At 42.5% G+C, this 22,227-nt stretch overlaps 1 protein-coding gene across 2 annotated transcripts in view; it reads right to left on the bottom strand.

Annotated features, from left to right (window-relative positions):
* Positions 1-22,227, bottom strand: part of TDRD1 (tudor domain containing 1) — a 72,517-nt gene that overhangs the window by 1,556 nt on the left and 48,734 nt on the right. The window contains exons 18-23 of one of the 2 annotated variants that reach the window (XM_078389566.1): positions 11,448-11,567; positions 10,355-10,465; positions 9,406-9,573; positions 8,507-8,716; positions 8,248-8,294; positions 1,281-1,352 (exon numbers count right to left, since the gene is read on the bottom strand). In XM_078389566.1, the coding sequence (XP_078245692.1) occupies positions 1,281-1,352; positions 8,248-8,294; positions 8,507-8,716; positions 9,406-9,573; positions 10,355-10,465; positions 11,448-11,567 (728 nt within the window). Of the gene's footprint in view, positions 1-44; positions 1,353-8,247; positions 8,295-8,506; positions 8,717-9,405; positions 9,574-10,354; positions 10,466-11,447; positions 11,568-22,227 lie in introns of those variants that run through there. The other variant, XM_078389567.1, reaches the window with a different exon arrangement.

Raw genomic sequence — 22,227 nt, 5'->3', positions numbered from 1 at the left:
TAATAAAAGTGAAGATCAAGTTACTTTCCAAAAAGAGCCAAAAATTCAGGAAATGAAAAATAGATTTATTATCTATAACAGTTAAATATACAGCAATGCCATCTTACGAAAGCTTCTGAGTACCGAAGCAGTTACTTCAAATTCCAAATTAGACTAGATATACAAACTTAAATACCAAAATTTAAACTTAATAATTAAAGTGCTCCCGAGGCATGTGTGGGGTGGTGGGACCTTTAGAGTAATTTCTTTTTTTTGACTTGGGTTCCTTCTTTGGACATCAGCGCACTTTGTTTTGGACTACAGTTTCCATAATTCCTTACCACTGGCTATGCAGGTTGGTCCTGATGGGAGTGAAATGGCATCTAGAGTGCCAAAGCTTCCTTATTATGTTACAGAATGAAGAAGAGTCTTCTCTAACCTACAGGCATCAAATTTCACATGAACACTGACAAAACAATCTGTGTAACTAACTGTAATAGAAAACAAGTAGCTACACAGATGAAAAAGAGAAAGAACTGAGTATTGTGCTGATTCTCCTCTGAAGGCCAGTATTGTGTTCTAAAATGCAATGAATTATGTACAAGGTATTGGATATATCACAGGCTGTGTGGAAACAGTTATACTTTCAAGTGTTGTGTTACTACTGTTTCTGCTTTGATTGTTTTGTGGTACAAAAGTGACAATTCACTTGGCAGTTTAACAGCCTTAATTGTCTTGGATACAATTTGTATTCTACAGAACACTAAACTTTCCATTGACTTTAATTACTGGCCAGAATCCTATTGCCTTATATAATCAGGTAAAGCAAAACTGTGCCATCCATTATGCCTGCCATCTTGATGGACAGTAAACCAGAGGGGAACGTTGCTTGTGTTATTGTCTTTATGCATATGGTTTTCCTCAACAGGATTAAAGCCACTGTGTTTTGCATCTTCTGCTCATGGAAGCAGGGCATCTTCTCTCCTGTAGCCACGCCCCCCCCCAAATCCTAGATACTTCGCTTTGGAGACCCTTTGGGAATTCTTCGGAGCTGGTTGTGGTGTTAGAAGGGACGGCAAAATATTGCAATATTATGAACAGCTTCATGATATATTTAAGGCTGCACATTGTATTTTTTCTACTAATTCTAAGCATATTGATTTTATTGATAGTTCTTCCAGGCATAGTTATGATTGTCAGTCAGGATTCTTAAAAAAGCTGAAACAGTGAGTTATAACAATATTCTAGCAGTACATAATGTCATATACTCCAGCACAGCTTTAGCCTTCAAGGGAATTTACAATTTCAGATATCTTATCTTCACCAAAGCGGTCCTTCAGGAGAAGATCAATAAGCTGTTCAAGTTTCGCAACCTACAGGATGACAGAAAATCACATTTGATATAGTGCAGCAGTCTTCTACTTAGTTTACTACATAGAAGTGATCTAATTCATATTATATTCATTGTTCTGTGCCTGTTTATACAGTGTAGCTACACAAATTATATGCCATGTGTCACTAGAGACCAAGACCCAGATCACCCCCACTCTTGTATTTCTGATCACCATGTATGGTATGAAAGCTGGACAATAAAGAAAACTGACAGGAAAAAGAGAGGTTACTTACCTGTAACTCTAGTTCTTTGAGTGGACCTCTGTGAATTCACACAACAGGGTTTAGTCTGCGCTTGCGTCGGATTCCTCGGAATATTCTAGAGCTTAAAAAAGTAACACTGAATGAGACTTGCCCCTATAGCGCATGCTCTGCCTGCCTCAGCTCTCAGTTCCATTTTATCCGCCACTAGGAAGCTCTGGATAACAGAGGCCAATTAAAGAGTGACGGATAGAGGGGAGGCTGGGCGGGAAGTGTGAATTCACAGAGGTCCACTTGAAGTACTAGAGTTCTAGGTAAGTAACCTCTCTTTTTTCTTCATGGCCTCTGTGAATGCACACAACAGGGTGACTAGTAAGCTGACTTACCAGAAGGAGGGCCATCACGACATCAAGGAGGTTAAAACTGCCCTGCCAAAGCTGGCCTCTTTCTTGGCTCTGAGGTCCAGCCTGTAATGTCTTATAAAGGTGGACACAGTAGACCAGGTAGCAGCCCTGCAGATGTCTGATATATCCATCCCTCGAAGGAAGGCAGTGGATGTGGCAACTGCCTTAGTGGAATGACCTTTGAGGCCATCAGAAGGGGTTCTGCCCACCAGTTCGTAGGCTAGGGTTATTGTAGAAACCAGCCATCTTGATAGTGATTGAGAAGAGGCAGCTGAACCTTTGTGCTGACCTTGGAAACAGACAAACAACTTAGGTGAGACGTGAAAGTCTTTGGTCCTGGATGTATAATAAGCCAAGGCGCGCCGTGTATCCAGGTAATGGAGCATCCGCTCTGCTGAAGAAGAAGGGTTAGGGAAGTGCGTCGGTAATAACAGGGGTTGATTAACATGGAAACTGGAGATCACCTTGGGTAAGAATGAAACATCCGGATAGAGAAGAACCTTGTCAAGTTAGAACTGAAGATAAGGGGGATCCGCTCTAAGGGCGGCTAATTCACTGGCTCACTTAGCCGAGGTGATGGCAATGAGAAAGAAGGTCTTAAATGATAGGAGACGGAGATTGGTGGAAGCAAGAGGTTCAAATGGTGGGCGGGTTAGGGCGTGCAGAACAAGATGCAATGACCATTGCGGCAACGGAGGCTTGACCGGTGGCCGGATATTGTGGAGGCCCTTCAAAAATGCTTCTAGTGCTGGGTGGGAGAATAATCGAGCAGAATCAGAGTCTCTTGGTTGATGGGACACGATGGCTGATACATATATATTTATCGTAGATATGGCAAGGCCCAAGTCAAAGAGATGTCGCAAATATAAGAGGAGGGTGTCAAGTGATACAGGCCGTGATTGTAATCCTTTAGCCATGGCGAATTTAGTGAAATTAGCCCACTTGTATGAATACAAGAGCATAGTGGATGGTTTTCTAGCCTTCTGCAAGACCTCCTGGATCATGGGAAAATCCGCCAGGCGGTCAAGTGAAGGGACTGGGTGACAGATGTTGCCCACGTCCTGTGGGAGAAGATGTGGGAGGGGAGGAAACTTGAAGTACTCCACTGACATCATTCTTAAAGCAGTGAACCAAGGCTGGCAGGGCCACCAAGGGGCTATGAGAATGACATTCGCTTTCGTTTGTTGTATTTTGACGATGGTTCTCTGGATGAGGGGAATAGGAGGAAAGAGATAAATGAGCCCTCTGTCCCAAGGGACTATTAGCACGTCTCCCAGGGATGCTAGACCTCGTCCGGCTCTGGAGCAGTACCTACTGCATTTTTTGTTCACCTGAGATGCAAACATGTCCACGTCCAGAGTGCCCCATTTCCTGCAGATGTCATTGAATATGTGCACATCTAGTTCCCATTTGTGGGTCTGAAACTTTGTGCGACTGAGCTCGTCCGCTGTTTGATTGTCAGTTGTGGACACATGTACAGCTTTTTGAAAGACATGTCAGGTGTAGCACCAGTCCCACAGTTGAATTGTTAGGTAAATGGAGCGAGTGCCTCCCTGTTTGTTTATGTAGTACATGGTCGTAGTGTTGTCCGTGACTACTTGGACACCATGACCACGTATCAGGGGTCCGAAAGCACGAAATGCTTTTATCACTGCCCACATCTCCAGGTGATTGATGTGACGATTTCCTTCTGTGGCAGACCACAGGGTGTGGACTTTGTGTGGACTGCAGTGGGTGCCCCATCCTGTGGGACTGGCATCTGTTGTTACTTGCACCATGACTTGCAGTGGGCGGAAGGGGCGTCCCACGAGGAGATGAGGGGTGGATTCCCACCAAGTTAATTGTTGGGAGAGTTCTGGTGTTACACGAAGACGCTTGTGTGGATCGTCCACCATTGGGTCGAAAAGGGCTAAATACCATGCTTGTAGCGATCTCATCTTTAGCAGTGCATGTTGTAGGGCTGATGTGATGGAGGCCATGAGGCCTAGAAGATGTTATGTGTGTCGGGCCATTACTTTCGCGTGGGGGTGAAAGTGGCTGATCGCTCGATGTATTTTGGTGATACATTGTGGGGGAAGGAAGATGCGCGCGGAGGCAGAGTCTAGTCGTGCTCCTATGTAATCCATTACCTGGGACAGGTGAAGATGAGACTTTGCCTCGTTCTGTTGGAGCTCTAGATCGTTTAGAACCTTTAGTATGAATGTGGCATTGTGGATGGCTTGTTCACAAGAAGTGGACACGATTAGCCAATTGAGAGTCCTGAGATCTAGTATGGGTCTTATCCTGCCGTCTTTTTTTGGGGACGGCGAAGTAGCGGGAGTAGAATCCGTTGTCTGCATCTCTTGAGGGAACTTTTTGTGTAGCATTCTTTTGAAGAGGGAAAAGAATTTCTTGCTCCAGTATGGGATTGAAGTGAGTGGATTTGATATGAGGTAGAAGTTCTGCGTATTCTAGATGGTATCCTAATTGAATGATGCTTAGTACCCAGGTGTCATTTGTAATGAAGGACCAGTTGTCAAAAAAGGGGGCCAGTCGACTTTGATGAGAGACAGGAGCCTGAACAATGAAGACGGAGTCAAAGATAATGTTTTCCTTTCTTTGCAGGTGGATGATAGGACTGTCGTTTCTGATTGGCAGGCTGCGAACGGAAATGAGTAGATGAGGAAGAGGCTTGAAGAGGTCGGCTTTGTGTTTGAGGTTTGAACAAACGGCAAGTTTGTGAGGTGGATTGGAATTGTTGAGTAGAATAAGGCTTACACCATTGGTACTTCTGGAATTTAGGTTGCTGGTGGATGGTATAGCATTTTCATCTTATGGAAAGTTTCCATAGACTCGTTGGTGGTACCATTAAAGAGACCAGTGGCATCAAAGGGAAGTGCCTTGATGCAGTTTTTGGCATCCTCATTGATTCCTGATGATCTTAGCCACGTGTGTCTTCTGAGAGTAATAGAAGAAGTCATAGATTTAGAAGCTACGTCGGCAGAGTGGCGGGAGGCCAAACACTGATGTTTTGTGATATTGAGTGCCTCCTCACAAGTGTTGAGAAGTGAGGATCTGGAGTCCTCAGGTGCAGCTTGGAAGGCGGGGAGAACTCTCTCCCAGATTTGTCTTTGATAAGCCCCCATGGCTGCCCTCCCTGTTAGTAGGGGTGACTTGGGATCTTCCAGGTGTTTTGGACTGATTAGACTGTACAATGATGGAGTTAGGTGTAGGATGTCTGACAAAGAAATGCTATGTCCTTTCCATGTGTCCTGTAGTGGTTCTTGACCCGACGGGTCACCTGTGTAAAAGTGGTAGGAGTAGCCGAAGATTCTTTAATAAGTTCCATAACAGCAGGGATGAAGGCGATGCTCAGGGGAGGGGTACACTCCCTTTCAATGTCTCCAAAAACTAGATCCTCCTTAGGGGATGGAAGCTTCTCTACATCCAATTTTAGGGCTTTAGCCATGTGAGAAACCATTTGGATGTATGAAGAGTAGTCCTCTGAGGGCGAGGAAGCATCAGAATCTACTGGTGGGCCAGGGAAAGGCTCATCTTCTGACTCCTCCAAAGGTGCGCTAAGAGAATCCATAGATTCAGCGGAAGAAGGTTCGTCCTGTAATGAGGATGGGGGTGATGGGGATTGCTGTTTCCTGGATTTATGCGGTCATCTATTGGCATCCTGATGTGTAGAATCTTGGGAGACTGGGGATTGAGCAGGTTTCCTTGATGTTGAGCCAGCTTTAGGTGTGGAGGGCTTAAGTGTCGTCGCAGCCTTGGAAGTGCGGTGTCGTAATTCAGGCTTCGACGTCAGTACGTCGGTATAGGAATCCCCCCAACGTCGAGGTGGGGACTGAGAAGTGAAGGAGGAGGAAGCATATACATATTTCACCCTCCTCTTAGAGTAATAGTCTTCGAGTCCCGAGAGGGAGTCAGATTCTGAAGACTCATATCAACGTCGACGGCGTGCATGCCGATTGAGCTCGACGATGATGGGGTCATCCCAGTGGGATTTAGTACGTCGTCGGGAGGAGGTTGGTAAGACAATCACTTCTCGACAGGAGTGACAGCGTTGAGTAGGAGAGAGGTGCTTCCTTTTGGCCGCTCTTTTCCAGGGCAGAGGACTCGGGGTCCAAGAGTGAGACCGCTGCATTGGGACGCTAGAAGCCTGCCCGGTCGAGACAGGGCTATGAGGGGCAGAAGCTCCGCTAGATACCGGAATTTCATGTAGCTGGTCAGGGCTAGGCGAGCGGCTAGGGAAGGGGCTCGTAACCTGCACCTGCCAGGGTGGAAGCAACCCCGCATCATCCAGGAGGATGTCTTGATCCCCATGATACTCGTCTAAAATGGGAGATGGGGAGAGGAGGGCACAGGAGGGATCGTGCAGCGATGATCATCATTCTTTTGCAGCTTGTCTTTTTTAGCCTTGACAGTTGGTCTGTCTTTTTTTTCAGGGCTTCAGGCGGCGCAGTCTTGGACGTGGTCAACGTCGATTTTGAAGTGCTGGTAGAAGTCGAGCCGGAAGATTTTTTCGACGCCGGCGTGGAGGACTTCTTGGTTTGTCGGCAGGCTAGGAAACAGGTAAAGCCGAAGGGGATCTGGCCATTCCGTCGGCCTGGGGTGTAGCGGAGGGGGCTTTAAGTCGCTGCTGCCGAGCTTTAAGGGCGGCATGAGTGAACTTTCTGCACTCTTTGCAAGCTTGGGAGAGGTGTCTTTCCCCTAGACAGAATAGGCAGCACTTCTGTCTGTCTGAGAATGGCAGCTTTCGGCTACACGAGGTGCACTTTCTAAAAGGACCCGAGGGGGACATGCATTGGGTAACTAGGAGGGAAGAAGGCAGGTAAACTCACAAGGATGGTGGTCAAAGGCCATAGCCGGCAAAGAAACAACAGTTCAAGCGGGTGGCTAAAAAATAGTGAGAGAGTCCGTAGTCGGTAACTGGAGAAAGCACGGGAGACCGAAATAGAATCGTAATCTGAAAACGATGTTTAAAAACAGTCCAAGATCTGAGTAGGGGGGCAACAGACAGACCCAAAAACATAGTATGTTTAGAGAAAACCGAGTCAAACCGTGAAGAAAAACTGAATTTGGAGGTTCTAATCCGAGAGGTTCCTATTGCTAAGGTGGTAAAAATGGAACTGAGAGCTGAGGCGGGCGGAGCATGCGCTATAGGGGCAACTCTCATTCAATGTTACGTTTTTAAGCTCTAGAATATTCCGAGGAGTCCGACGCAAACACAAACTAAACCCTGTTGTGTGCATTCAGAGGCCCAAAGAAGAAAATTTGATTTCTTTGAAATGTGATGCTGGAGGAGAGCTTTGTGGATACCCTGGATTGCCAGAATGACAAACAAGTGGGTCTGAGATCAAATCAAGCTTGAACTATCTCTGGAAGCAAAACCGTTGAAACTGAGATTGTCCTACTTTGCAGACATTGTGAGAAAAAAAAGGATTATCTGAAAAAGACAATAACGATGGAAAAGTGGAAGGCAGCAGGCAAAGAAGAAGAGCAATATGAGATAGACTGACTCCCTAAAGCACTGTTGCCCAACCTGGGGGCTGCAACCCCCAAGGGGGTTACAAAGAGTTCTGGAGTGTCATGGGTCACCTTATATGTATGTAGCACTTGTTGAATGATTTCTTCCTTGACCTTTTGGAATGGGCTAAACAGGCCCGGAGGAAGAACAAAATCTCTATTTTCTGAGAAGGAATTATTTCACCCCATTAAAAATGCATTTTTATGCAAACATGGTAAGGTGGTGGGGTTACAGATTACTTATAATAATAATAATAATAATAAAAAGAGGGTCATGAGTCTAAAAAGGTTGGGAACCACTGCCGTAAAGAAAGCCAAAGGCTTGAGTTTGCAAGAGCTGAGCAGGGCTATTGAGGATAGGAGATTTTGGAGATCATTCATTCACAGGGTCACCACAAGTCAGAGGTAACTTGACATGTAAGAACAATTTTTCATTAAAGGCAAAAAGCCTAATGCCATTATTTTATGATTATTAAAATAAAGGTACTTGGGGCTGGCTCCAAAGTACACTTTATAGTAGAAAAAGCAGAATCCCTCAATACAGTCTTGTTTCTCGTTATCAAAAATCAGGTGATTAAACACATGGAATCTCTGGAAACCTACTTTTTCTCCTACAAAAATTTAAGCCAGAAAGTAAGAGTAGAATTTCATTTACTGTAGATGAATGAGGTGAATCTCTAACATTTCACAAGTGTATTAGCTCTGTAAGGAATTAGTACTTAGAAATAAACATCTAAAGTTCTGGACTGAAACTTACTTTCTTTATTAATTCTGCACAGGAGCATGTAGGTTTCTTTGCACAATCTGAAATAGAGGAAGAAAACGAACATCTCATTTTTCACCAAACAAGCAGCACTGAGGAGAAATATTGCACAGCATTTTGAGTTTTGTAAATTAACATACTGATTACAAATATTTGAGTGCATGTTAGGAACACACAGCATTATGAATTCTAACATGAAATCTATACAATTTTGGCAGGTACACAAACATTTGTTCCTCTGTTAAGTACTTACGATTTCCACGGTCACTACATGCTGTCAAGCCTTCAACTGCGAGCAAGTCTGCAACATCCACAATACCAGTTTCACAATTTTTCTGGATGGTTACTGAATGAACATTCTCATTAACTCCTTTAACAGTAATGATCACACACTCATTGAGTAAGAGACTTTTCAGATCATCTGCTGCTCTTTTGGTCTGCGTTCTATCCAGCTCCGTGATTCCTAAAATAGAGATATACCATAAATTCAAGTGTACATTATTGAGAGCACAATTTTGTACATGTTGCTTAAGATGTCCACTAAGATCAAGGGGCTTCTATGCAGATAAGCATGTTTAAAATTGCAGCATGAGGTGTTAATGCTCTTAACTCATCATTTCAATTTAAATTAAACACCATTAAAAATAATGGAAAATGCTGAATTGTATTTGAATGCTTTTGCACTCCACCTTAAAGTAAAATATTTAGCATTTCAATAACATATTGTGAATATTTTGGGGGTATGCTTGAGGTGAAGAAAAATGTTATTCCATGAGGAGAGTAAGCGCCTCAAGAGTCCTTGGTTTTATGAAAAGTTATGTGTTTTCTTGACTGACAAAAACAGAACTTTGCACAAAGAATGCAAAGAAGAAATTTCACCTTAAGTTGTCATGGTTATTAAGAAGCTGAAAAGGCATGTCCTTTGGGATATCACATACATTCATTTTACATTTATAACACACACACCAACTTTGCCCAACATTAAAGAATGTCAGAACAGCCAATATAATAAGAAAATATTTAGAAAATAACAGGAGCAGTTTATTAGCATACCAAGATTTAAGACCATATTAACGTGTGTGTAAGTGCAAATATTAAATCAAGTTCAGATCATACACTGAACTTGATAAAGCACATTCATTGGTATGCTACCTGCTAGGGAACACTTCAGTATCTGAAAGGGTAGTTCCAAGTAGGGTGAAATTATAGGTCGAAGTCTAGAAAATGGCAGCACTTCCACATTTCCATAGTCTGCATAAACAACTTTAACTTCTGACACAGAAATTCCCAGAACAACAGCACGATACCAGTTGTTATCTCCTAGAAAAGAGAATAAAATAAAAGATACATTTTAGTACGTTTACCATTATACACATAATGCACCAAACTGTATTTCTGATTTCTTTTAAGCCAGTAAGCAATTAACATTTTGATTACACCTTTCTGCTAAATTTTTGCACCTTGGGTGTAGAGACCATGATTCATTTTGCTTCCTTTAGATCAGGGATGGTGAAAAAGTGGGTTGCAATTTCATCATCACTCACTATTTACTATGCCAGCTATGACTGTAGGAGCTGATACAATTTAATACCACTTCATCTGCAAGTTCTGCAACTCTGCAGGTCAGCTTACTTTTGACAAACTTATGCAAAAGGCTTACCACGTCCAAAAGAATGAAGAAAAATGTAAAGCAGTCCTAATCAAAAGGAATCTCTTCCTTCAAAGAAAGCAAATGACCCAAATAAGCTCAGATGTATGCAGCAAGCAGACTGATTCTGTGGCCTAAGAAGGAAAACATTTGCCCCAGCTGACTGAAGCCAGGTTGTACAATAAAACAAAATGGCCATTCAGCTAAGGAAACAATTTACTCCTTTACTCTGTTACAGCCACTACAGTTCTCCAGTAAATGAAGGATATGTTTCCCCACCCTTTACTGTAATTTCACCAAACTGAACTACCTTCAACTGGGAAATATACTACTTTAGAAACAACAGTTTGAAAAGAGCAAACTTCCATGCAAATTGTTATCTCTACAACTTCTACAAGATGTCTTTTTTAAAAACAAGACATAACACTAAGTTTTCCAAGTTCATTTTCTTACCTGAAAACCTGGCACAACAGGCTTGACCAATTTTCGGTTTGAAGATATGTTCATTCAGAGAGTTGCAGTAATCTGCAAGTCCAATCATTAATTTACGGAGCTTATGTTCATCTATGAAAATTGAGAGAATTATGATTTTAAAACAATTGAAGGTTTAAAAACAAATTTTTCAGTACTGCCCCATTCTATAAACAACCATCTTAATACTGAATGGTGACTAGAAAATAACCACCACTTTTTCTATTAAGCAAGAATCTTGCAATGATGACATTGCCAGCATGACAATTTCATTACCTTTTGAAGGACAGACATGCCTATTTCATTGTTGGGCACAGTTTCTAAAACATTTAGTTGAGCTTTTAATGTTTTTAATCATTCAGTATATTTTAATTATTGTTATAAGTTAATTGTTTTTAATATATAATTTATTGTGTTTTAAAGTATACTTTTTTAACACAGAAAAGTCTGAGGAAGTGGACATGTCCACAAAAGGTCACATTAAAATATAGCAATTAGTCTTTAAGATGCCATCAGGTGCCACAATGTTTTTGTCTTCTTTATTTTGTATTTTTCTTTGGGTTTTGGCATGATATATTTTTCAACACTGTGAGCCACCTTGAGTTGCCTTATTGGGAGAAAGGCAGACTGTTAATAAAATAAACAAACAGACAGACAATCCTGGTATCCCATCTAACTGGTGCAATGCGAATAGTATCAATTTCAAATTAGTCACTTGAACCTTACAGCATAGCAAGTTACACATGTTTTTTAAAAAGCCGAGATGGCGAAAGTAAAGGAAAAGACTAAAGACCTCTGACATCACAGCTATTGTGTTGCACATTGAATATGAAGCTGTTCAAAAAGTTGCTAAAAAGAAAATTTACAACTCTTTTAAACAGCTACTGGAATCCCACAGCAGTCCCACAGGTAGACAAATAGGTTGCTAAATAGCAGAAGCTTCAGATTTCCTTCTCACTGATACTGAATGATGGGAAGTGTTCAGATCCAAGGCTTGTCCTTGCTCATTTGTCCAGTGGAAATCTCATTAGACAGAAAGAATATATTAATCAGCATTGTATACTTTGAATCCTACCTTTGAGTTGTATTGGTACAACATAGAATAAGCCAGGGTTTACTACCTCTAATACACGGACTGACACTGTTTCATCAACTGCAAATTCTGCTGCTGTCCATTGCATGCCTGGAGACACTTCTGTAATGTTAAATAAAAACAAACTTTTCAAAACTCCTATACATAGTAGTCCTCATGTCAAAATAGTCTGTCTTTAGTTTTCTGATGCAGTTTGCATCACTCTGAAATGGAACCTGTTCCTATCCCAGCATGTACATGTTTTTCCAATGCCCACCTCCCCTGCAGAAGCACAAAAGAAAACCAAGTCCCATTGGAATCTTCCTGAAAAAGGCACTAAATCCACTCTATCTTGGCTTCAGCAATAAAGTCAGTGCCAAGTTTTCTAGACCATGCACCCTTCCTTTTTTAATTAGTTATCCAGTTAAACGTATTTTTAGAAAATTTTAGAAAGAAACAAAATTAAAACACATTTAAATGCCTAATTTGGGATACAGTTTTGACTTAAAGTAGATGTAATGTTTAGTCACGTCAACTGATAAATGTCACCTTTCCAACCTTCCTACACTGGTAGATGGCCTACAAATGTGTAGCAGCTCTTCTGCCCACTTCTCACTGAAACTTAATCACTAGTACTGAGAAGTATTAGGGTGGAACTAGTGCCCCAGCTGCACCTTTTCCTGGAGATGTATGATCTGGCCATGTGATACATGCCTTAGTTATATCCGTTGGTCTACTGTAATGTGCCCTAAGTGTGGTTGCCTTTGGAAAGTGTTTAGAAACATCAGTGGGTGCACTGTGGGTCCTGGAGCCAGTTAACTGAGGCTAATTTTAAGGATCACATAGCCTTCATTACAGCAGCTCCACTGGCTGCTAATCTGTTTCCAGCCACAATTCAAAGTACTGTTTTTAAACCTACATATAAAGCCCCCAAAGGGCTTGGGTCCAAACTATCTCAAACACTGCCTCTCCCTTTTTGAGCCTACCAACCTCACAAGTGCTTTTGGTGGGGATGTGGGAGAAGGCCCTCTCCGCTGCTGCTTTGAAACTCAGGAATTTCTTCCAATGAGAGGCCAGGCTGGTCCTGGGTTTGCTGTCCTTCCACAGAAAAAGACCTTTCTCTTCAGGCAGGCTTTCTCTTAGTGACTGGCTGTCTAAGAGCCAATTTTTAAAAGGGGATGCTATGAGATTGAAGAAACAGAACTGATAGATTTGAGAGAAGGGCTGGGAAAGATGAATGTGAAGAGCATAAAAATAAAAGCCCAAGAAGAAACTGCTGCACTAATAGGGGGAGCTGTTTTGGCAGGAAAAGAGAGATTTAAAACATGATCTGAGGGAAGAAGGGAGGCAGGTGGAAAGTGAAGTAGAGAAAGGATGTTGTCCGTGGAGTTGAGAAAGAGATTTAAAGACAAAGAAGGCTGGGTGGAGATAATTCAAGATCCTTGGACAGGGGAATGGGTCATTTTAAAGGTGCCTAGGGAAGAAGTGGAGTGAGAATTGATCAGAAAATTGGACAGAAAGCCACCTTACTGGGGCCAAACTGCTGACAGAGAAAAACGTAAAGAGAGAGAGAAAATAAAATGGAAGCCTGAAGCAAAGAGAACCAGCCATATATAGAAGCGTCTGGGAAGCCTGTGGAATGAGCCCCTTCAAATCTTGTCCCCGACTGGGCCCAGGCATGAAAGTTCAATGGGGTTACCACCATCATCCCTTCTAAATATAGAGGTGAAGGAATACAAGGATATCTGCAAGTGGAATCTGAAGACCTTAGGTATAGACCTCAACAGATGGGAAACTTTGACATCTAAATGTTCAGCCTGGAGGCAGATGGTGCAGCATGTTGTTGTTGTTTAGTCATATTGTCCAACTCTTCATGACCCCATTAACCAGAGCAGGCCAAGCCCTCCTGTCTTCCACTGCCTCCCGGAGTTGGGTCAAATTCATCTTGGTAGCTTCAGTGACATCTTGTCCTCTGTTGTCCCCTTCTAGTCTTGCCTTCACACTTTCTCAACATCAAGGTCTTTTCCAAGGAGTCTTCTGTTCTCATGAGATGGCCAAAGTATTGAAGCTTTAGCTTCAGGATCTATCCTTCCAGTGAACACTCAGGGTTGATTTCCTTCAAAATGGATAGGTTTGTTCTCTTTGCAGTCCAGGGCACTCTCAAGAGTCTCCTCCAGCACCACAATTCAAAAGCATTAATTCTTCGGCAGGCAGCCTTCTTCATGGTCCAGCTCTCACTTCCATACATCGCTACTGGAAAAACCATAGCTTTGACTATGCAAACCTTTGTCACAAAGGTGATGTATCTGCTTTTTAACATGCTGGCAAGGTTTGTCATTGCTTTCCTTCCAAGAAGCAGGCATCTTTTAATTTTGTAGTTGCTGTCATCATCTGTAGTGACCATGGTGCCCAAGAATGTAACATCTGTCACTGCCTCCATACATTTGCCAGGAGGTGATGGGGCCAGTGGTCATGATTTTTGTTTTTTTATGTTGAGCTTCAGACTATTTTTGGCGCTCTCCTCTTTCATCCTCATTAAGAGGCTCTTTAATTTCTCCTCATTTTTCTGCATTCAAAGTGGTATCATCTGCATATAGGAGGTTGTTGATATTTCTTCTAGCAATCTTACTTCTGGTTTGGGATTCATCCAGTCCTCCCTTTTGCATGATGTATTCTGCATATAAGTTAAATAAGCAGGGAGACAATATGAGTTGTTCCATATACAGTTCTAACTGTTGCTTCCTGTCCCACATATAGATTTCTCAGGAGACAGGAAGCAACAGTTAGAACTGCATATGGAAGGTGGTCAGGCATTACCATTTTTTAAGAACTTGCCATAGTTTGTTGTGGTCCACATAGTCAAAGGCTTTTGCATAGTCAATGAAGCAGAAGTAGATGTTTTTCTGGAACTCTCTGACTATCTCCATAATCCAGCACACGTTAGCAATTTGGTCTCTAGTTCCTCTGCCCCTTCGAAATCCCGCTTGTACTTCTGGGAGTTCTTGGCCCACATACTGCTGAAGCCTACCTTGTAGGATTTTGAGCATAACTTTGCTAGCGTGTGAAATGAGTGCAATTGTATGGTAGTTTTAGCATTCTTTGGTAATGCCCTTCTTTGGGATTGGGATGTAGACTGATCCTTTCCAGTCCTCTGGCCACTGCTGAGTTTTCCAAATTTGCTGGCATATTGAGTGTAGCACCTTAACAGCATCATCTCTTAAGATTTTAAATAGTTCAACTGGAATGCCATCACCTTCACTGGCCTTGTTGTTAGCCATGCTTTCCAAGGCCCACTTGACTTCACTCTCCAGGATGTCTGGCTCAAGGTCAGCAACCACACTCTCCGGGTTGTCCGGGACATCCAGATCTTTCTGGTATAATTCCTCTGTGTATTCTTGCCACCTCTTCTTGATGTCTTCTGCTTCTGTGAGGTCCCTACCATTTTTGTTCTTTATCATGTCCATCTTTGCACAAAATGTTCCTTTAATATCTCCAATTTTCTTGAACAAGTCTCTAGTTTTTCCCTTTCTATTATTTTCCTCTATTTATTTGCACTGTTCATTTAAGAAAGCTCTCTTGTCTCTCCTTGCTATTCTTTGGAAGTCTGCATTCAATTTTCTGTAACTTTCCCTATCTCCCTTGCATTTTGTTTCCCTTCTCTTCTCTTTGTAAGGCCTCACTGGACAGCCACTTTGCTTTCTTGCATTTCCTTTTCTTTGGGATGTTTTTTGTTGCTGCCTCCTGTACAATGTTACGGGCCTCCACCCATAGTTCTCCAGGCACTCTATCCACCAAATACAGTTCCTTAAATCTGTGGTACAGCATGACCTCTCCCACTTTGAAGAGACACTTGTCCAGCAGCCAGAGGCAAAGAGGCAGTCCCAAAACCAGCAAAATCAGGTAGCTGGACAGGGGACAGATTGTATTTGTCTTCAGTGTGGAAGGGATTGTCACTCTCGAATTGGCCTTCTGAGCCACACTAGATGCTGTTCCAAGACCTCTATTCAGAGCACATTACTATAGTCCTTCGTGACTGAATGATGCCTACACTTGGAGTTGCGTTAGAAGGCTTTGAACAAGAACCTGGACCAAGGCTTTAGTTCTACCTCTTGCCTGTTGCAAGGAGATCTGCTGAATGTAAAGGAAAAAGCTGCTGGAGGAAAGATGCTAAAGGAGCAAAGTGAATTGTTTATTGACTTAGATCCATTCAGTTTGTTAACTTGAATTTTGTTAAAAAAGAAGAGACTGGAATCATCTATGGCTGGGATACGGAAATCTGTGGGGGAAGGACAAGGAGAACCTCACAGATAGTTTGCATTTTTGTAAAAAAAAAAGCATTTAAAAGCATTACTGTTTTAGCAAGGCTTTTATCTAATATTTTTAATATGTTTTTTAAAATATTTGAATAGCTTAATTTTTTACCTTTTAATAGTGTGCCCTTTTTAACAACATAACCCATCTTGGGTACTTTTTTAGGTGAGATGCGGGAAAAAACTTTTTAAATAAGTAAGAAAATAAGTAAGTGTACCTCTACGATTCAAACTAGGATTCACATACAATTCTTTTTAAGGAGAAAAATTACTGTGGGACTCCAGGGCATGAACCAGATTACTTAAGTGGATCTGTTACACTGTCCTTCACTGTCCAATCCTTTATGGATATTGACTTTTGTGATGTAGGTATTCTATACTGAGATTTAGACTGTTATGAAGAGTATTATAGCCTTGGTTCCTTCAATGTGCATACCAAGAAATACCCAGTCTGAGTCTTCTTTCTTCGTTTTTTTATGATTCATTTTAAATAGGAATAGTTGGGGTGTGGACACAAGGGGGTACAAGGTGGATGGGTAAGGGTAGGGGAAAAGGAAAATTTCAGAGAGCAAAAGCATAGTTTTACAGTTATGCTAAAAAGGGAAATCACCTACAAAAGAGAAACAATATAACAATTTTTCCAGAATATCTATAGTTACAAATCTCTCCATTACTTTGGACCTTCTCATTCTTCTTTTATCTATACTTTCCAATCTATATTTTGAATCCAATTATAAAACCATTTCCATTTTAAGTCCTTAACTATAAAGCATCTTGTATATATTTCCTTTAAAACTTGCTGATTTTGTAAGTTAACATTCCACCAAATTTGTGCCCAGCATTTGAAATCAATATTATGATCAATATTTTGTGCCCATTTTATTTATTTATTTATTTTATCATACAATCTTTCACCACTTCATTTTTCATTTTATCAACCACTTATATGCAACTGACTCTGCTCCCAGGAGCTTCATCAACTCTGCGTACTGTCTCCTACTCTGCCCCACCTGCCACAGAATATGCCCCAAAATCTCAGGTCCCTTCCCTTCCACAGTATAGTCCCCATTCTGTGTGGTCCCCAGAACTTTCTCTCAAAATATCATTGTAGTGTTCTCTATTTATTTGATCTGTGGTTCATGTTTGTTATGTAATGGCTTATGACTATTCATTTTGTTGAAACGCGGAGCCGGGAGAGATGCTATAAGAGGCGGAGCCTGAGTCAACAAGAGGTAGATTAAGTGAGATTAAGTCAGTCAGAGTCAGTCAGGCAGTAGAGAAAAGTCAAAGAAAGTAATAGAGTGTGTAGTTTGGGAAATTCTGAGGTGTGATTAGCTACTGAAGATATTTATGAATCAATCTCTGTAATCAAGAAACCAAAGTTTTATTTTAAATAACTTGAAGTATGGACCTGAATCTTTCTGAAGTAATGGTGATTTAGAAATCACCTGGTGGCAGCAAGTGTAAAAGAAGAGAGTGTTTGCCTTCGTGTGCTCTGAGGCTTGAAGGTCAAGGGGCACGAGGGTGGGCACCACAATCATTCTCAGGAATCCAGCATGGACCTCTCCAGGGAGTCCACCATTCCTGGTATATGTTATGTTAATTCCTCTTGCTGTGTCCAAAATTTGCTGCACTTCTAATGACATCTCCATAAGTGGGGCTAAAAAAAACCAGTTATCAGTTGCACTGTATCTTCACCTTTTTCTTCTGGCAATTTCTGAGATCTAAAAATAAGATTGGCTCCTTCCATTTGTAGTTTTAGCAGGTTGAGGTGCTATCTGGGTCTTTTTCCAGCATGTGGCACTGCCACCTCACTTTTCTTTCATTCCATAGTTTAGACTGGGGTTTTTCTATGTTTATAATACTCTAACCATTTTGGATGCCAAAACAATGGATATTTGGAGGAACAGACTGTACCTTGAGGCAAGTAACATTTACAATTCAATCTTTCTCACCAGCTTTCACAATTAGCAATAAGTCAGCCAGGGAAGGGTTTTATCTCCTTTTAAAATGTTTTTTTTCAGCCCCTCCATCCAAGACTGCTCTGGGCAATAAGAAAGGGGATTGCCTTCAAAACATCCCCCTTGTCTTCTCAGATCCAAAAGCACTTCCTAGGTTCAGAAGTTCTCATCTCTAATTCTGGCTGCGAGCACCAACTTTAATGTTCAGCAGTTTATAGTTATACTGTCCCGTGGGAATGAGTCTTATTACAACAGTTCAATCGCAAAGTCAGTTTTTCTCCCCCTCTTCTTTTTCTTCCTTTTTATACAGTGGAACCTCTACTTACGAACATCCCTAAATACAAACATTTCAACTTATGAACAGCTCTGTTCGCAAAATTTTGCTTGTACTCGCGAATGGAGCTTCAACATACGAACAGAAAAAACCACGGGGGAGGTAGGGAAGTGCGAAATTCGAACTTTCAGTTAACTGTTGGCCAGTGAAGAGGGTGCTTTTCTGCTACCTTGCTCGTCCAAGTGGTTAGAGAGTGGATAGGGAGAGAGTCTTCAGACTGCCTGGTTCTGAACAGTATGGACTGCATTTTTGGGGCTTTTAAAATTTTTGGCTTTTTGACTTTTTTTAACCAGAGAGACTGCCTGTTCTTGGTGAGTACATTGTATTTACTGTACTGTACAGGGTTTTTTGCAGATTGGTGGGGGAGTTATGTTTCTGTGCTGATGGGTCTTGCAGTGTAGATTTTAGTTTTAAAATGTGTGTGGTTAAAATGTGGCTCTAAAGTCTGTTTTAAATCAGAAAACATTCTGTGACGGGCTGTGGTGGTTGTAGATGCACGCAGCCAGGCAGGCAGGCTTTAAAATGGAGTTTAGACTCAAGTCTCTCCCCCCCCACCCCCTATGCTCTCTTTTTGTAATGAGGAGTTCTGTGCTGGAATAATGGTTGCTGATTCTTGGTGCAAGTAGGCTATAAAATGGAGTTTAGACTCAAGTCTCTACGCCCCCTTGTTGAGACTCCACAGTGTTTTTTTCTTAAAATCAGAAAATATTTTGTGAGGGGTGTGCTGGCTGTTGATGCAGGCAGACTGTAAAATGCAGTTTAGACTCTTTTTGTGATGAGGAGTTCTGTGCTGGAATAATGCTTGCTGGCTTCTGTGGCTTTTTAAAAAGTGTTCTGTTTAAAAGGTGTTCTCTTGCCCTTTTTTAACCAAAAAGGTGCTTGTTTTTGTTTAAAAGGTGCTTGTTTTTAAAGGTGTTCTGTTTAGAAGGTTTTCCCTCCCCCCCTTTCCTGCCCTTTTTTTTGACCTAAGTTCATCTTAGGTCAAAAGAAGAAAAATTCTCCCCCTGGTGGTAGAGGACTGATTAACCGGGTTGGCATTAGTTCCTATGGGACTTAAGAAAGGCTCCTCTAGATAAGAACCAAAAACAGCTGGAACTGATTAACTGGTTTTCAATGCATCCCTATGGGAAATTTTGCTTCTACTTATGAACATTTCTGGGATACAGTAGAGGTTCCACTGTATACTGATCAAGCCTCAAAACCGGGGGGGGGGGGCTCGCTCTACCGCTTCTTACTGGATACAGATCTGGTCACTTTCACCCTCTCTGCCAGATTACATCCACTGTCTTCTGTATCATTATTTAGGTCCTTAAAAATTCTATAAACAACCATCTTGATTTACTTGGAATTCTGGTCAGAAATATTTTCCAAAAACCCACTTGTCAGTAGTGATGGTACGCCATTCGTGAAGGAATGGGAACAATCTGGTGGTAAGTGAAGAATTAGGAGAACTGCCTACCTCTGTGCTGAGTCTTTCAAAAGGACTGCTTGGAGCTACGAAAGCGCTGTTGTTTGAACAGCGGAGCGGTGGACTGTTGGGTTTGATAAGTCTGGTCCTGCTGATCCTTGTTGTATTGAAAGGGTTGATATTGAGTGGAAGATTGATATAGAATCTTTTTGTAGGCCTGTTTATGGTACCAATACGGCTGGTATGGTACGTAGGATTTCGCTGTCTTCCTCATCTTATGAATGTTCTCCATAATCTCATCAGTTATGGAGTTGAATAGTCCAACAGTGTCGAAGGAAAGATCTTCGATTTTTGTCTTTGTGTAACCGAGAATATTAGCTGTTCTGAGCCAAGCGTGGCGTCTGACAGCAATTGCTCTTAGCATGGACTTGGAGGCGATGTCTGCCATGTGTTTCACGGTGAACCTCTGTTGTCTGGTGAGGGCGTTAGCCTCTTCGTAGACGTTAAGGGCTTCAGCTTTTGAAGGATCAGACAAAGATTGTAGCATTGGGAGTATTTTGTCTCAAAGATGCTTTTGGTAAGCACCCATGGCCGCTTGGTAGTTGGCTATCTTGATTAGTAGGGCAGAAAAGTTATAAAGCTTCTTGCCCAAAGTGTCTGTTTTCTTTCCTCCTTTGTCAATGGGTGTAACTGATGATCGGGTTACGCCCACGATGGAGTTGCGGGAAAGGGTGCTTGGTGAGAAATTCAGAGTCCGACCCATGGGTTTTATATTCATGTTCTATTCTGCGAGGTACCTGAACCATCGCAGGTGACTTGTCCCATTAAGTTTTACCAGTTTGAAGAGAGCTGGAATAAGGCTTAGACTGGGAGGGGAGGCTTTGTCCTGCTCCATGTTGTGAAAAACCAGGTCCCTTTCTTGTTGCGGGATCTCTGCATCTAACTGGAGAGTTTTTGCCATATGCATGATGAGTTGCGTGTATGATGAGAAGTCCTCCAATGAGGGTTGGGATGATGAACCCTGATCACCTGCATCAGGAACATCTGAGTCACTAGATGCTGTACAGTGGTCGTCATGGAAAGATTGAGATGCAAGTGAGGGGGAGCGGTGTGGTACTGTATCTTCTGGTTCCATATCCATATCCATATCAGATTGAGTAGATGGGAGAGAAGGGTTCAGTATCATGAACTCCAGGACCAGAATAAAGCATAATAGCCTGAACTGAAGAGTGCCGGCTGCTGCATTTAGCATGTTTAGGGGGCGCTGTAGGTACTGTGAGAAATTGCCTTTTGTGCGATGGTGCCTGTGGAGTGGAAAGATCTGTGAATCTGTGGCTGTTGTAGCATAGGAGGGGCTACGGTATGGTGCCATGGTGGTTGAGGGATGGTGGTGCCTCGAAACTCTGGCAGATAAACGTAGCCCTGGTATGGGTAAGATTGGTATGGAGCGTGGAAAGGGTGGCCAAACTGTGGCAGACCCTGTGGACGGTACCCATCTCCTGCATCTTGAGGCTGGTACTGAATGGTATGTCTACGCTTTTCCGTATTTTTCCTAAGAGTGTCATGGATAGACTCCTGTTCGGATGAAGACTCAGTATCAGCCCGCCCTGAGTATCGAGGGGTAGAAGGGGCAATGGCCCGGCTGGCATCTGGCGCAGCCTCAAATCGGCCTGAGTTTGGAGACATGCACATGATATCCTGACCTGTCTGGGCTGAAGGAATGTGCTCCTCAGTATCAGAGAGTCCAATTCCTTCCCTCAAAGACTCCTCAAGCAGTATCAAAGGAGCAGGGGGCACAACAGGCAGCTTAGATGGCTTCTTCCATGTTTTTGGTTTTCTTTTTTGCAGGAATAACAAGATGAGAAGGTGCTTTGGCTTTAGGCTGTTTTGAAGCGTCCTTGGCCTTCATCGGCAGGGAAATGGTAAGCGCCGCCTGCTCAGCCGGAGAAGTCTGCTTAGAGACCTCCGAACGTGGAGGAGTTGGTGCAGGGAGGGAGGAGCCCTCCATGGCGGGAAGAAGAGTCTTTTCGTAGAGGAAAGACCGAAGTCTTTGGCGCCTTAGCTTAATAGCTTGTTTAGAAAAGCCTCTGCAGGCAATGCAAGTCTGATCGAGGTGGGATTCTCCCAAACAGAACAAGCATTTGTCGTGCCTGTCTGATAAAGGAATCTTGTGGGAGCAGACAGCACACTGCTTGAAACCCCGAGGGGCCATAAAACAAAAAGGGATCCGTCGATGGGAGGGGGGACGCGACAGAACAGCAGCTAAAATAGGAATAGGGCAGGTTCTGTCTAATAACAATAAAAGAAATAAAAAGGGAGTAGTAAAAAGGGATAGCTAAGCTAGAATACACAACATGATAATCACTCTGCTCTTCCTACGTCCTACAGGAACGGGGGGAAAAGAGGAATTGAAAGGAAGATGGAGGAGGTAGAGAAAATATACCCTCAGTGGAGAGCTAATTGACTCTTTTTCTAAAGCTCTAGAATCTTGAACGTCCTGCACAGGCACAGGATTAACCCATTTGTGTGCATTCACAGAGACCACTACGAAGCAGGCTTCTGCCAGTTCCTCTCCCCTTTCAATCACCTCTGCTACTTCAGACATCACTTCTCCTAGTGACAGTCCTTCGCCCCCTAGGTTTTGGGGGAACCGAATCAAGAGGTCTTGATCAGTTTCAGGAGCCCTTCTAAAACTCGACCAGTCTCACCGCAACAAAGCCCCGCCTCCAAGTCTGAGTCTTCTTTCCATGACTATCATAACAAGTACCAA

The sequence above is a fragment of the Pogona vitticeps genome, chromosome 3 (genome assembly GCF_051106095.1).
Source record: "Pogona vitticeps strain Pit_001003342236 chromosome 3, PviZW2.1, whole genome shotgun sequence".
Lineage (NCBI taxonomy): Eukaryota > Metazoa > Chordata > Lepidosauria > Squamata > Agamidae > Pogona > Pogona vitticeps.
Note: the sequence above shows the minus strand (reverse complement) of the source record. Positions and strands in the feature narration are given on the sequence as shown.